The 16,681-nt window shown below is 36.5% G+C and overlaps 1 protein-coding gene across 2 annotated transcripts in view; it reads left to right on the top strand.

Moving 5' to 3' along the window:
* Nucleotides 1-583: 583 nt before the first annotated feature.
* CDK5RAP1 (CDK5 regulatory subunit associated protein 1) overlaps nucleotides 584-16,681 on the top strand; it is a 36,657-nt gene continuing 20,559 nt past the window's right edge. The window contains exons 1-8 of one of the 2 annotated variants that reach the window (XM_003759059.3): nucleotides 584-705; nucleotides 4,011-4,353; nucleotides 5,252-5,355; nucleotides 7,888-7,922; nucleotides 8,807-8,907; nucleotides 10,776-10,986; nucleotides 11,263-11,383; nucleotides 15,646-15,876. In XM_003759059.3, coding sequence (XP_003759107.1) covers nucleotides 4,032-4,353; nucleotides 5,252-5,355; nucleotides 7,888-7,922; nucleotides 8,807-8,907; nucleotides 10,776-10,986; nucleotides 11,263-11,383; nucleotides 15,646-15,876 — 1,125 coding nt within the window. In that variant the 5' untranslated portion in view covers nucleotides 584-705; nucleotides 4,011-4,031. Of the gene's footprint in view, nucleotides 706-788; nucleotides 963-4,010; nucleotides 4,354-5,251; nucleotides 5,356-7,887; nucleotides 7,923-8,806; nucleotides 8,908-10,775; nucleotides 10,987-11,262; nucleotides 11,384-15,645; nucleotides 15,877-16,681 lie in introns of those variants that run through there. The other variant, XM_031954074.1, reaches the window with a different exon arrangement.

Raw genomic sequence — 16,681 nt, forward strand, 5'->3', positions numbered from 1 at the left:
AAGAGGAGGGAAAAAAGCTTCGGGGAAATTGCAGAGGTTTGGCCCCCAAATAAAGTCCCATGACTTTCACTACTGCACGCTCTTTTTCAGGTAACCATGATTACCTGGAAAAGAGCGTGCAGTAGCTAAATTCATTTTTTACTTTTTTTTACAAAATGGATAATAGATTTACAAGACGGCGGCTTTTTGCAATCCCTAATAGTTTTCTTCGGGCCAGGGCAACGCGAAACCGCCACGCATTGCTCCTAACCCTAGCTTTCGGAACAAGCGGGGCAGAGACATCCCGCTTCCACACCAAACCGCCACACGCTGGGACCTTACGTTTCCCCCGAGGTGGAGGTGCTTCTTTAGGCTCGAGACCCCCGATTCTTCAGCGGAAGGACGGAGGGTCGGCCCGTGGGAAGTCCCTACTATTACAAGTCACAGGCCCCTTCCCCGGCCCCGGCCCCGGCCCTCCGTGTTTCCTTAGCAACGTTTTCTTGGGGAGAGGACGGTTATCCGCCAGCGTTGGGGAAGGCAGCTTTTCCCGCGGCGCCGAAGCCCGCGGGCGGAACCGAAGCCCGCGGGCGGAACTCCCCGCCAGGGGCTTGTTTCCGGGGGGACGCCGGGCACTAGGGGACTAGCGCGCCTGCGCAGCCGCTGGGAGATGGTGGCGTGGGCCCGTTTGCCGCGGCCCCCCTTAAAGTCGGGACCACGGACCGGCAGGTAGGAGGGAGCGCCCTTGTCAGCGGATTCCGGACCCTGCCGCCGTTTGATTGGGCCGAGTTGTATTAATGGGCACGTGTTCTCCCACGCGATCTTGAATGTTCCAGACGTTCTTCCCCCCGGTTTTAGATGTGACCGCTAAACCTTGGGAGCGGGCGGAGACTTCCGGGGCACTAGCGGGCAGTCCTACCTGTGGGGCCGGGGGGAGGGGGGAGGCGGCTGCCCGAGCCGCGCCCGGAAGTGACTCCCGCACCGGGGTAGGGCTGGGGGAAAAGAGCGTGCAGTAGTTAAACTCGGGGGGCTTTATTTCGGGGCCAAACCTGTGGTCTTTTAGAAACTGCAGGGTAACCTGAGAAACGTGAAAACAGGACCGCCGGAAAGCGCCCCATGTCCCCCTTCCATTTTCTTTATTTTTTATTTGTTTGTTTGTTTGTTTATTTATTTATCTATTTTTTTATATATATATATATATATAATAGCCTTTTATTTACAGGTTATATGCATGGGTAACTTACAGCATTGACAATTGCCAAACCTCTTGTTCCAATTTTTCCCCTCTTTCCCCACCCCCTCCCCCAGTAGGTGATAAATGTATTAAAATATAAATCTCCCGCTTCCATTTTCTTTATTTTTTATTTATTTGTTTGTTTGTTTATTTATCTATTTATTTATTTATCTATATCTATATCTATATAATAGCCTTTTATTTACAGGTTATATGCATGGGTAACTTACAGCATTGACAATTGCCAAACCTCTTGTTCCAATTTTTCCCCTCTTTCCCCCACCCCCTCCCCCAGTAGGTGATAAATGTATTAAAATATAAATCTCCCGCTTCCATTTTCTTTATTTTTTATTTATTTGTTTGTTTGTTTATTTATTTATGTTTATTTATCTATTTATTTATTTATCTATATCTATATCTATATAATAGCCTTTTATTTACAGGTTATATGCATGGGTAACTTACAGCATTGACAATTGCCAAACCTCTTGTTCCAATTTTTCACCTCTTACCCCCCCACCCCCTCCCCCAGTAGGTGATAAATGTATTAAAATATAAATCTCCCGCTTCCATTTTCTTTATTTTTTATTTATTTGTTTGTTTGTTTATTTATTTATGTTTATTTATCTATATCTATATCTATATAATAGCCTTTTATTTACAGGTTATATGCATGGGTAACTTACAGCATTGACAATTGCCAAACCTCTTGTTCCAATTTTTCACCTCTTACCCCCCCACCCCCTCCCCCAGTAGATGATAAATGTATTAAAATATAAATTTCCCGCTTCCATTTTCTTTATTTTTTATTTGTTTGTATATATATATATATAATAGCCTTTAATTTACAGGATATATACTTGGGTAACTTTACAGCATTGACAATTGCCAAACCTCTTGTTCCAATTTTTCCCCTCTTTCCCCCACCCCCTCCCCCAGTTGATGATAAATGTATTAAAATATAAATTTCCCGCTTCCATTTTCTTTATTTTTTATTTATTTGTTTGTTTGTTTGTTTATCTATTTATTTATCTATCTATCTATATAATAGCCTTTTATTTACAGGTTATATGCATGGGTAACTTTACAGCATTAACAATGGCCAAACCTCTTGTTCCAGTTTTTCCCCTCTTTTCCCCACCCCCTCCCCCAGTAGATGATAAATGTATTAAAATATAAATCTCCCGCTTCCATTTTCAGCGCTTACCCCACTGCACGGTGAAACCGAAGGGGCTGGGTGGGATCTGACTGTACGTTCTTTGTGAGCCTTAGCAAAGGGGAAGAGCGCCGTGAAAACGAACGCTCCGCCTCCCTGCGCTAGATAGAACTTAGCAGTAGGATAGAAGATGATGGAACTGATGGGGCAGGTCTTAGTTAAAAGCAAGGGTATGTCACCGAGTGCACCGATAGCGGAGGGGAAACTTCTCTTCCTTAATGCTGATGGAAATACGCAGAATTATTTGGTAATAAATAATCATGAGGTATAGAGACCACTTTAAAAAGAAGGGCAGAATTTTTGTTTTTCTTCCCGGGTTATTTCTACCTTCTGAATCCAATTCTCCCTGTACAACAAGAAAACTGTTTGGATCTGCACACATACATTGTATCTAGGGCATACTGTGACATATTTAACATGTATAGGACTGCTTGCCATCTGGGGGAGGGGGTGGAGGGAAAAATCGGAACAGAAGTGAGTGCAAGGGATAATGTAAAAAAATTACCCTGGCATGGGTTCTGTCAATAAAAAGTTACTATAATATAAATAAATGAATAAATGAATGAATGAATAAATAAATAAATAAAAGAAGTGCAGAACTGAATGTTATCTTAGCTGTCTTCTCCCTGCCCCGACCTCACATATGTGACAGCCCTGGAGTTAGGTGAGATTCATTGGTAAATTTCTCGCAAAAATGGCCGTTTTCCGTGCAGTTTTGGAATGGCAAAGTGCACATGGGTAGGGGTGGTATTCTAGATGTGCAGCGTGACATATATAATGTGAGGAGAATGAGAAATTCCTTTGCTAGAATATAATGACGTTTACCTGGCATGAGTTGGAGAGGAATGTAGTAAAAAGTGTGTGATTTGAAGGACTTTGTGCAAGGAAATGTATATGTAATCCTTCACTTTAAATGGCATCATGTGAGAGAATTAATTACAAAGGAAATATCTCAAGTTTAAAGTATTTTATTATTTTTCAAAAATTTGGTTTCATTTTTATCATACTTTGAAACTTGGGATCAATAATTTTGTCGATGTGAAGACACCCTTTAAATCGCACTCCTTTTTAATTTGATAGATGCTTCTTCAGAGATGCTTTCATTATATATAAAAAAAAATTTCTGTTAGCCATTTTATGCCCTTATGAACTTAGGCACATCTGCTGAATAGCCAACATACAGTTGGTCACTAAGTCCATACTTGAGTCTTTTTGACTTGGTAGGATAACCAGAATTTGCACACTGCTATTATGGTCTGTGTGGATTCAGTTTTATCTTCATGTAATAAGGAGGGCATCAGAAGTGGACTTAACATGTATACCTATTGTGTATCTAATTTATATTTTAATATATTTAACATCTACTGGTCATCCTGCCATCTGGGGGAGGGGGTGGGGGGTAAGAGGTGAAAAATGGGAACAAGAGGTTTGGCAATTGTTATTACCCATGTATATATCCTGTAAATAAAAGGTTATTAAATAAATAATTTAATTTTAAAAAAAAAAGAAGTGGACTTAAATAGAGATTATTCATTGAAAGTAATTTGATTATAATATATTTGTCATTTTTTAATCTTTGTACAGTTTGGATCTCTTCCTCTCAACATGCAACCTTTAAAATACGCCTTGAAAACCAGTCAGACTCTGAGGCAGAGTCCGTTGTCCTTGGTAATTTGGCAGATCTTCAGGACTTACAGAACAACAAGTAATTTCAAGACAAAAGTATATCCAGAGTTAGAAAAACAGCAAGATAATGGAGTCCAGAGGGATTTCAGCTCCAGACTGGCTACAGGACCAACATTTCAGCACTTTTTAAGAAATGCCTTAACACCTCAAGAGGAATCAGAAAAATCTGATTCCTCTGCAGCAGTAGAGGATCTGCCTCCTTACCTTTCTACAGAAGCCCTTGTAGGAAAGAGGAGAAAAGGTCTGTTTTTACTTCCTTTCTGTCTCTGGTATGCCTCAGTGTTAATATAGTTTACATGTCCCAGGTCTTAACTATCGATTACTGTTACATTTATTTTTTTTTCTCTCTTTTGTTTTATTTTGTATGTCTGTGACATTTAATTATTAAGATAAAGATCATTCATTTTTATTTTCTGTTAATTAGAACCTCTAGTTTTAACTTAATAATTTTTAGTATCTGTCATGCTGTTTCATAATGGTCCTGAGCCTGAAGGGTTCAGAAGATTTGGCTCCAGCAGAGGTTCATTATACAATTAGATATTTCCATGGAAGAAACTTTGAAAGTGTTGCAGATATTAACTTTTATAGACTTGCATATTAACAAAGAAGAAATTTATGTTCAGCTTGCCTATAATTTGAATTCTTGGAAATTTATTCTTTTAGTATGCCTTTGTTTTGGTTTATCATCTTTGCATAGTCTCTGCTCTTTTAATTGTTGAAATCATTGCCAAAAGGTATAAAAGAATAAAGAATCATTTAGGCTTATGAGGTTAAATAAATTCACTGTTCATTTTTGAACAGGGGAGTCAGCAAAACCTTAGTCACACTTTTTAGCTTTATGGAGAGTTTTGTAAAATAACTTGTGTTATTTCAGAGTAGCAGGATTATACATTCTATACCTGGTAGCTACTTTAATAAATTATCTGGCTCAACTCCTTTTCTCATTTTATAGATGAGATAACTAATTGATGATATGACTCTGTTAATGTTTATATAAAGCCATTACTAGTAAACCTAGTATATCAATGTAGTTTCAGGTGTTGTCAGAGCATTTTAAAAAGTATTCTTATCTAGGACCCTTTCTTTGTTTCCTCTCTCCTATGTACTGTGTTCATATATGATTTCCTTTCTTTTTCTAGTCTATCTGGAGACATATGGCTGCCAAATGAATGTTAATGATGCAGAGATTGCTTGGTCCATTCTGGAGAAGAATGGCTACTTAAGAACTAACAGCCTTCATGAGGTACGATATCATTTTAATTTTTCTTATACCATGGGCCTAGAAGTTCCTAAATATGGTCTGGAATATTGATTATATAGAAGAAATGAAGAAATATACTTCCCTTCTCTTGGTAGAAAGGTGGAAAATTGTGAGAACAAAATGTTGCTTAAGCTATCAGGCATAATTGTTTTGTCAGTTGGTTTTATTAACTTTTTCTTTGTTGTGTGAGGAAAGATTTATTGATTTAGGAAGATGGTGCTTATTAGGAAATAATTTATGGAAAAAGAATGAGTAAATTTTTTTTTAAATCAAAAAAATGTTGTAGGGGATGTACATTGGAGTCTTTTTGTTAAAGGAAAAAAAATCTCTTATGTATGAGATGTTTTATTAAATTCATTATTAAATATCTTTTATAAGTTAGATACTCTACATATAAATGTTTTCATGGAACCAAAGGAAAAATATTGAAAACAAGGAGATGGTAAATAGTGTGATTACTGCAAACACAGCAGAGGATAAAGATTTGGAGGCTACTAGGTTTTATAATTTGGAGGTGATTGGTTATCTGGAGAGAAGAGCTTCCTTTATAGCACTGGGGTCAGAAACTGATTCACTAGGGTTGGAGGAGTGAGTGGGTAGTGAGGAAATTAGTGGAATCATTGGAATGTTGATCATTCTTTTTTAGAGGTTAAGCAGTTAGGGTGTTGAGCTATTGGCTAATAGTTTAAGGGAATGTCAGGTTCAAGGTTTGGTCTTTAGTTGTTGATTTGTAAGTGATGGGGGTAGGGAAAGCTGATAGGGAGGAATTAAAGATGATGAGAGAGAGGTTGAGAATGATTTTTGGAACAAAATCCCAGGGAAGAGGAGAGGGGATGAGATGTATATGATTTAGCATTTGGAAGGCCACCTCATCCTCCCACACTGTTCTCCCAGAAGTTGCCATCAACCTTTTAATTATCTGGTGTCGAGGTTTTTTCTTAATTTTTGTCCTTTTTGACTTCTCTGAAAACATTGACACCAATGACAGTCCTCTCCTTCTATATAATCTCTAAGTTTTCAAGATACAGTTCTCTTTTGGTTTTCCTCTTATTTATTATATTTTTGATTTCCTTTGCTTAGTCATCATTCCTCATACCACATAACTGTGGATGTGCTCTAAAATTTTGTCTTCCACCTGCTTCTCCCTTTATTGGGTTTAATGATCAGGTGCATACAATTCATTCAATAAAACAGCAAATATTTAAGTGCCTGCTATGTGCCAGGCACTCTATACTAAGGTTGATAATACCAAAAAAAAAAGCAAAACTCAATCCCACCCTTGAAGGAGCTCACAATATGATGGGGACACAACAAGCAAACAGCTACAAAACAAAGTATATACAGGATCAATAGGAAATCATTAGCACACAGAGAAGGCACTAGAGAGATGAGATTTTAGTTGGTACTTAAAAAGCCAGTAACTAGAGATGATGAGGGAGAACCTTCCAGATATGGACAGTTACTTGGAATGTATACTTGGGACAGAGATGGAGTATCTTGTTTGTGGAACACCAAGAAAGTCAGGGTCATTGGCTCGAAGAGTAAGTTCATGCTAGGGAGTAAAGTGTAAGAAGACTAGAAAGATAGAAGAGGGATAGGTTATGACTCCATTTGACTCCAATCTATTATATCCTGCTCTATTCTCCTTTCTGAATGAAACTCCTGCATCATCTGTTGAACATTTTAAACTTCATGTCCTATGTGCATCTTCAATTTAATGTGTTAAAAACAGAACTCATTGTCTTCCTCTCAAATCACCAAATTCAATCTTCTTCTGAATTTTTATTACTGTTAAGAATATTATCATCCTTCCAGTTACACAGGTTTGAACCAGCCTCAATATCCTTATTTCCTTACTTTGTCATTCCATAAATCCTGTCATATCCACTTCTATAATATCTCTTAAATTCATTTACTTTTTGTCTGCTTACACATCCACCACCTTTCCTTGTCCTTTATTCCTTTCCTGCAATAGCATTCTAATTGGTTTCCTTGCCTCATCTCTACCCCATGCATCCTCTATATAACTGCCAAAGTGATTTTCTTTGTCCTTGTCACTCCCCTAACTCAGTAAATTTTACTTGTTCTCTGTTGTCTTTAGGATCTTTCTTTGTCATTCAAAGTTCTTTATAACCTGATTACAGCTTACCTTCCCAGCCTTATATCACATTACTCTCCTCAACTCTACAGTCCAGTCAAATCGGCCTAATTACTGTTTCTCATACCTAATATCTCATCTTCTATCTCTGTCTTTGTGTACTAGTTGCCACTAGGATTGGAGTTTTGAGTGATAGAATAATGGTTCAGAAGATTCAAGGGTAGAGGCCTGAGTATAAGATGTTGGAAGGATTCCAGAGAAGGCAGACTTGAAGGAGATCAGGGCAGGGCAGAATGACCAGAGCTTGTCATGAGGATGTAGAGGCATAGATGTACTAATAATTCTTAAAGGAATTCCTTCACTTTAAAAATGATCATTTTTCTTTTCTTTTTTTTTTTTTCCTGCTTTCATCTCAGGCTGATGTGATTCTTCTTGTCACATGTTCAATCAGGTGAGGATTTGTCCATATTAGCAGATAAGAATAATTCTCTGTCATTCATATTATGAAGTGTTGACCTGCCATATGGAGGCTATTGGTACTAGGCACTTAAAAGGTTCTTAATAAATGTTTATTGAATAACTGTAAGTTGTAATGCTTTTTCTAAAAGTGGGAATGGGGATTGATTTATGCTCAGTTTTCTTTACCCTTTGGATAGTTCTTTTGATTCTAGGACTAAGGATATACTGTATGTTCAGAGGACCTAATTTTCCCATTTGAAGTTAGGCACCTAGGTCTTACTAGCATCCTTTTCTAGTTAAATATAGGTGCTTTTTGAGTTAAACATAGGTGTTTTGTTCTTGTTTTTCTTTCTAAATATGGCTGTATGTTTTAATAATGCTACTTTTAGAAAATTGTCAGTTTCCAATCTCTCTCTCCCTACTCATAGAACACCCAATAATAAAATTCAGTTATGCAAAACAAACTGATGTTAGCCATGTCTGAAAATGTATGCTACATTCCATATCTGTCATCCAAATCTTGTCTATAAGTGGCCAAAGGTTTGATTGATGGTGAGACTTCTGAGGTCACTATTAGTTACTGCATTGAGCAGAGTTCTGAAGCCTTTCCATATTGTTTTCCTTTCTATTACTGTGTAAAATGTTTCTTCTGCTTACTTTGTTTAACATCAGTTCATGCATATTTTTCATAGTTATTTTTCTACCAGTAATTACATTAAAATTACATTACATGAATGATCCCTCTCTGCAAGGCTACTGAGAGGACTAAAGTAATTTATAACATTATTTTCTCTTCCTCCACTTATTTAAAGGGTTGCTACTTTTAAATGTGCCGATCATTTTAATTCTAACTTGGTCTGTTATTTTATGCTACAGGGAGAAGGCTGAACAGGCTATCTGGCATCGATTAAAACGACTTAAATCTGTAAAGGCTAGACGTCTCAAATCACAGGTTCCTCTTCGAATTGGGATTCTAGGTATCCTAAAGTTTGGAAGTGACAGTTATTTTGGTGGATTGGGGTTTATATGGCTTAATATTGCTGGAATATAGATTCTTCCTTGGAGACAGCCACTTGTGAACTCTTGAGCAGACCCAACAGGACATCATTGTATCTTGGCTCTACTATACCAAAGCCTTCCATTGTGCAAAGTCTTATATATTACAGTGTTGGAAAAGAAAATAGAGAATAAAGAAAATGTAGTTTCTTTGAGCAATTGGCAGTCTGAAGGAATGAAGGAAACACATGGCTTTATGTACCTAGGGAGTATGTGTAATAAAAGAAGGCTGAGTAGGACAGTGCCTTAGTTACCCCAAAAGAACTATCATTTTATTAGTGCGAGTACTTTCTCCACAGAGATTACAACAATTCTTCATATTATAGTTAACGATATTCATAATTACCATGGCTTAAAAGTCATCATCTGGTGGCCAACCCCCTAGTTATGAGCTTAAATAGACTCTCCTTAGGATTTAGAGCTAAAAGGAACCTTGGAGAATATCTTCTCCTCTCCCCTTCTTTAATAAGTGGAAAAAATTGAAGCCTAATTTTTTTCAAATAACAATCACAACATAAAGCTGGTCCCTGAGACCTTATTCTACAACAATTTTTATCATGTGGTATGACCTTTCCAGAGTTTGTGGTCACCTCTATGCCATGACTTATGAGAGTAGCACTTTAATGAAGGCTTCCTCTTCCTAAGCCTTTAAAGTAGGGGCTGAGACTTCTCTGAGACAGTCCTTAATAATTTCAAAGAGAATGGGGAATGGGGTGAGCATCTATGATTGCTTCTCATACTTTTGACCTAAAGCACATTGTTGGAAAAGATAGATCATACAGTGGTAATAAAGTCTTTGCCAATGTAATACTATGGCACAAGCATTGACTCTGGAGTCATAGAACTTGGTTTAAAGTCCACCTCTTACATTTGCTATTTGTGAAACCTTACACAAGGCCTTTAATGTCTCTGGGTCTCATTTTCCTCACCTTAAAGCCTTGTCCAGTCCTAAATTCACAATCTTTTGGCTTCTCATGCTATCATGAACTTCTTGGGAATTTCTCTTAAGAATTATATGTCAAGATACATTTTAAAACTTCCTCAAATATTTCATTACTCTGTATTGGTAGTCATTCTTCTTCTACCAATGTGAGTAACTCCTCTGGTTTAGCAAAAATATTTTGAGAATTGTTGTGTTTGAAAAATCTTATCACATTGCAGACAATAGTAATAAATCTTTCCGAATTGAACATAAGTCTGTCAATAAGTCCCTTTTAGCATGCTATTCTAGCCAGAGTTTATGCATCCTGGCCTAGCCTTTGAGAACCCAGAGTAGCCTCTACATCATTATCAGCTCATTGTCAAATGCTCCAGGTTTTTTGCTTAGTTAAGTATGTCTTAGATATCTAAGGTATCTAAGGTATCTTAGGTATCTAAGACATACTATCCAAGAGGATTTGTTCCTGGAAACTTGAGACACATCCTCCTTACAGCCAAGCACTATGGGGGGACTCTCAAACATAGGTCATATATTTCCCATATTTTTAAAAGCAGCACCCATTGGGAAAGGGGTTGGGAGAAGAAAAGGCAGTGACACAGGTGTAGGGGGGAAAAAAAACCCTTCCTATTACTGTATTATTTTTGGCCTATAAATCATTACAGATAATGGTCAGTTCAATTTAAGACTCATGTATTTAAAAGGTTTTTGATGATCAGATGACCACTTTGATGATCTAAGCTTCTTCTCGATTTATTTTTGTAGAAAAATATTCATAGGGGGGTGTAGGTTTGTGTGTTTAGCATGAGCTATGAGAAATACCACTGCATAGCTATATTTTCCCTTTCCCAGGATGTATGGCTGAAAGGTTGAAGGAAGAGATCTTGCAGAGGGAACAACTGGTGGACATTATAGCTGGGCCAGACTCTTACCGGGATCTTCCTCGACTGCTCACTTTAGCTGACTCTGGCCAGCGATCTGCTAACGTTCTGCTTTCACTGGAAGAGACCTATGCAGACATCATGCCCGTTCAGACAAGTCCAAACGCCACATCAGCATTTGTGTGAGCATTTCCTCAGTGATGAGTTTAAAGTTCTCCTTTTGATGATTCTTGTATTAGATTAGATACAAATGATACAGATTAGAGTCTTGTGTTTTATGCCTTAATTCTTAAAAGAGGACAAGTTTCCACATGTCTCTAAGATCTGAATGTAATCTTGTAGGTATGTACCCTAAAAGAAACCCAGAACAATGAAAGATGGCAATCTTAGGAACCTTTTAATTATTTTTTGGATCTCAAAGAACATCCTTTGATAATTTCTGATGCTTTTATCCCCAGGTCAATTATGCGAGGTTGTGACAACATGTGTAGTTATTGCATCGTTCCTTTCACACGGGGTCGTGAAAGGAGCCGGCCAGTTGCCTCCATTCTGGAGGAAGTGAAGAAACTCTCTGAGCAGGTGATATATTATCTGTGCATTATTCCTTTTTAGTACTGGGGGAAAGTAAGAGGCTGATGTGGTCTGCTAATCCCATAAATGAAGGACCTAAAAGTTGGAAGAGGGAACTTCTCAACTGGTGTTAAGTAAAAGATCTCTAAGTAGTTGATATGTATCTCTATTTATGTATGTATCTTTAACTTCTTGATGTCCATTGATAATTTCTCTTTTGTCTTCAAATATACCCAACTCTTCTCAGTCCTTAAAAGAAGTCCTCAGGATCTTCTTATTTTCTTAAAATATGATCCTATATATGTATACATATATTGTATTTAACATTATATTTAACGTATTTAACATGTATTGGTCAACCTGCCATCTAGGGGATGGGGTGGGGGGAAGGAGCAGAAAAGTTGGGACAGAAAGTTTTGCAAGGATCAATGCTGAAAAATTACCCATGCATATATCTTATAAATAAAAAACTATAAGAAAAAAAATTTATCCTAAATCCTATCTCTCTTCTTCCTTTTTCAGCCAAACTTCCAAAAGATAGTTTTCACTCACTGTTTCTATTTCTTCTCTCACTCACTTCTTGGAACTTTACAGTCTGTCACTGCTCTTTCCAAAGTTATCAATTATCTTTTACTTGTCAAATTTGAAAATCTGTTCTCAGTCATCATCTTTGGAAGTTATCACGAGATTTGAAGAACAAGAATGTTTTGTTATCTCATTCTTGTTCAAGCCAGTAACTGAACTCATGAGCATTATTTATACTCATTCTTCATAGTTTCATATTCACCTAGCTTGGTATATCGATGCATCTTAAGATCGAATTTTTTTTTCCCCCTTATTAAAATTTCACACTGAATTTGTAGTCCACTCCAGTCCTGAAAAACAAATTTGATTATGTTGAAGTTATGATTGATTTTTAAAAATTTTATTTTATTAAAAAAAAAAAATAGAAAAGGAATACAAAAACAAAAGAAAACATTGTCATGTGCCTAACAGAACATCAGGCAGGATTCAAAATATATAACAACAAATTGCCAATTCAAAAAAGTATATTAGAGGAAGAAATTATACTCGTGAATGTCCATCTTTTCTTTACATCCATGTAAATTGTTCTTTTGATTTTTTTGCTGTGCAACTTTTGTCCCTGCTTTTATCCCCTCATCATGCCCAAGCAAGCCATAGTTAAGGAAAGATATATTTATGTACATCTCACCTCTTCCCCCTGCCCCAAAACACACATATCTTTCCTATCCCTGCTGAGTTTTTGCTTTAATTCTGTTCTTAATTTGCCTTGCTATTACTTAACTTCCTCCCACTCCAGGATCCTTCCCTTGTCTTTTTTCCTCACTCTTTGCTTTCCCCTCTGCCCCTCCCCCCCATTAATTCTTTACAAATTTTGAAGGCTGCTATACCTTTCATGATATGTATATAGTGTTTCCTATTTAATACATTTCTGATGTGAGTACATTTTCAGAACTACAAGCCCTCCTCCCTTTAATGCCTCTGTGTCTATTCTTCCTCTGTACCTCCTTTGCATTACATAATTAGTACTTTTACCTTAACTCTGCCCCAATCTTTTGAGCTACTCTGTTGTTGATGTCAATCTTGAACATATGGTATACATTTCCCATATTAAAAAATCATAAACAATTTGTCCATGTTAAGTTCCTTAAAATTAGTCTTTAATATTAGCTCTTATATGTTAAATATCCTATTGAATTTCCATATGTCCTGAGAGAAAGTCTTGAAAATCTGCAAGTTCATTGAATGTCCATTTTTCTCATTTAATATTATAGATAATTTTGCTGGATATGATATTTTTTGGTCACAGGCCTAATTTTTTGATTGTCAGTAGATATGTTTCCAGGACCTGTGGTCTTTTATTGTGACTGCTGATAAATTCTGTACGATTCTAATTGTAGTTCCAGTGTATTTGAATTTTTTTTTTCTTGTTTCTTGCTAAATTTTCTATTTTATCTCAGGGTCTTGAAATTTGGGAATAATATTTTTATGCATTTTCCACAAAGTATTTTGTTAAGGTGGGGTGAACAGTAGATTTTTTTCTATTTCTACTTTCCCCTCATGTTCCATTGTTTCAGGATAATTTTCTTGGAATCCTTCTTGCATTGTGTCAAGGTTCTTTTTTTGTTCACAACTTTTAGGCAATCCACTTATTCTTATATTTTCTCTTCTTGATCTGTTCTCTGTGTCTCTTGTTTTTCTTTTTTTTTTTTAATGTTTCACATTTTGTTCTATTTTTTCATTCTTTATAATCTGTTTTGTTATTTCTTAGTCTCTCATAGTTTCATTGGCTTCCCCTTGCTCACTTCTAATTTTCAAAGAATTATTTTCATCTTTGAGACTATCTTCTTTCTAGTTCGAAATTTTTCTTTTATAATTTTGTTTTTCTTGGATGGTTTTTATTATTGTTGTTGTTGTTGTTGTTATTATTTTAGTTTTTCCTCAATGTCTCTCATTTGATTTTTAAATTCTTTTTTGAGTTCTTCTATAAATTCTCTCTGGGTAGGGAGCCATTTAATGTTATTCTTTGGGGTAGAAGCTTTTTTTACTTTCAGTGGCCTCCTCTGAAAATGAATCCCAAGTCTTCCCTGTTCCTATAGTAAGTTTCTATGATTGGATTCTTTTTTGCCAGTTCATTTTTTTTTAATAAGGGATATTAGTATAAGTATCTCTAATCATGGAGTGAGGGAATGGTGACCTGGTACTTCAAACCAAAAGCTCCCCTCTTCTGGAAGTGCCTTCAGCCTGCTCCACTACCACTGCACTTAACCAGGTATGCTGGTTCCTCCTTGAGTCAGGCAAACAGCTGGGCCTAGTGTCCCTCATTAGTCGAGGTTCACCCAGTCTTCCCAGGCTCAGACTCCCAACTTCAAGCAGTGGAGGAGGTGAAAGTTTCTGTAGTTCCTGCTGAGGCTCCCACCATACCCAGCTAGCCCCAGACTCTCTATTTGTTTAGGTGCAGCTAATCTGGAGGTATTTGCACTTTATATAAATTAATCCCCAGTCTAGGGACTTTGTTCAGATCTTCTTGAGCTGTACCAGAGAACTCCTATTCTACCCCAAGTCTTGATTTTTCACCAGCCTATGTTCAAATCATTAGGATCAAATTTGTCCTATTTGTGGGAGAAATCTAAAGAGCTTGAAATTTACCAATCTACTTTGCCATCTTCCCAGAATCCTACCTCCGAAATTATGATTAATAAAGAACTTCTCATATACTTGAATGACAAAGGAAGTGGAGGGTGCAAATTTAATTTGGTTTCCTTTTTCTGTTGAGCCTAAAATTCTTTTGTTTTTGTTCAAATTTTCTTTGTTCTTTTTTTTTTTAGATTTTGCATATACATTAATTTTTGACATATTTCCATATGAGTGATATTGGGAAAAATCAGAACAAAAGAGAAAAACCATGAGGGGGGGAAAAAAAGACAGGAAAAAAAGGGTGAAAATAGTATGTGTTAATCTACATTTAGTCTCCATAGTTCTCTCTTTGGATGCAGATGACAGTTTCCATCCAAAGTTTATTTGAATTGCTGAGAAGAACCAGAATTATTATGGTTGATCATCAACACAGTCTTATTTCTGTGTACAGTGTTTTCCTGGTTCTGTTTGCTTCACTCAACATCAATTCATGTACATCTTTGCAGAATCTAAAATTTTTAATCCCATTAAGACGAGAGAAATTGGATGTCCTGAGATTCTGGAACATAGATGTCTTTCTTTTTAATATTACATATGATGTTTAACATATATTGGATTTCTTGCCATCTAGGGGAAGGTGTGGGGGGAAGGATGAGAAAATCTGAAACATAAGACTATGCAAAAATCAATGTTGTCAAATTATCCATTCATAGGTTTTGAAAATAAAAAGCTTTTTTTTTTTTTAAATAAAAACAAATAAACTTGCAATAAAAAAAAGAAAAAATATTGCATGTGAATAATAGGTTCTCTTTAGAACAGGCAGAAGCTGGAGTAATATAGCCCCTTTTTAATTTAGATTGCTATTGGGTTAAATCTGTAAAATTTAGTGCCTAAATTGTTCCATCCTTTGCGGGAGTGTATTGGTAAGTCTGAATGACAATCATACCAAAATAGTTTTAGTCACATCTTATCTGGTGCTTAATATGATATAATTGCTAAAAATTTAAACTTCTGTTTTATTTATCAATTTTATTTTCAAAATAGTGGTTTGGTATGAAGGTAAAGTGAGTACTTCCTAATTCCTCTTGTTATATATTTGTGCCATTATGCAGGGTCTGAAAGAAGTGACACTCCTTGGTCAGAATGTCAACAGCTACCGAGACAACTCTGAAATCCAATTCAATAATGCAGCACCTACTAATCTGAGTCGAGGATTTAGTGCAAATTATAAGATGAAGAAAGGAGGTCTTCGATTTGCTGATCTTCTGGATCAGGTCTCCAGAATTGATCCTGAAATGAGGATTCGCTTCACTTCTCCCCACCCCAAGGATTTTCCAGATGAGGCAAGTGTTGAATGTATGAAGAAGTGATTTTATTTTGATGGAAGCCTTTCCTACATTTAGAAAGTACAGGTTCAGGACCAAGAAGAAATCAAAGGACTGGTGTAGTTTATTCCCTGTCTTTGAAATCTGTTGTTCTTTTGCAGGAATGTAAAATGCTTCTGCGGTTAAAGATGGAAAGTTGAACCTAAAACTGTTGGCTAAATAAATCTTGAGAGAAGTGGCAAGCCTAAAGAGAGGATTGGTCATTGGGGTTTTTATATTACTCTTGTTAATTGTATTACTCAAGGAAATAAATTTTCCTCAATTACATATAAAAAATTTTTTTACATTTGGTATTGAAACTTTGAGTTTCATATTTTCATCTTTCCTGCTCCCTTTTGAGAAGGTGCATGTGAAATTATACAAAACATTTCCATAAAAGTTATATCATTAAAGAAAGCAGATTCTCCCCTTCTTCCCTCAAAAAAACTGAAGAACAATGTTTAAAAAGAAAAGTATGCTTCAGTCTATATTCAGACACAATCAGTTCTTTTTCTGGGTATGGATAGTATTTTTCATCTTAAGTCCTTCAGGGTAATCTTGGATCGTTGTATTGCTGAGAATAGCGGAGTCATTAACAATTGGTCATCACATAACATTGCTATTACTTTGTAAACAGTACACTTCACTTTGCTTGAGTTCGTGGATGAACATCTTCCTCCTCATTTCTTATAGAACAATAATATTCCAGTCACAATCACAAACCACAATTTATTCAGCCATTCCCCAATTGATGTGCATTCCCTCAGTTTCCAATTCTTTCCTT

This window comes from Sarcophilus harrisii, chromosome 2 (genome assembly GCF_902635505.1).
Source record: "Sarcophilus harrisii chromosome 2, mSarHar1.11, whole genome shotgun sequence".
NCBI lineage: Eukaryota > Metazoa > Chordata > Mammalia > Dasyuromorphia > Dasyuridae > Sarcophilus > Sarcophilus harrisii.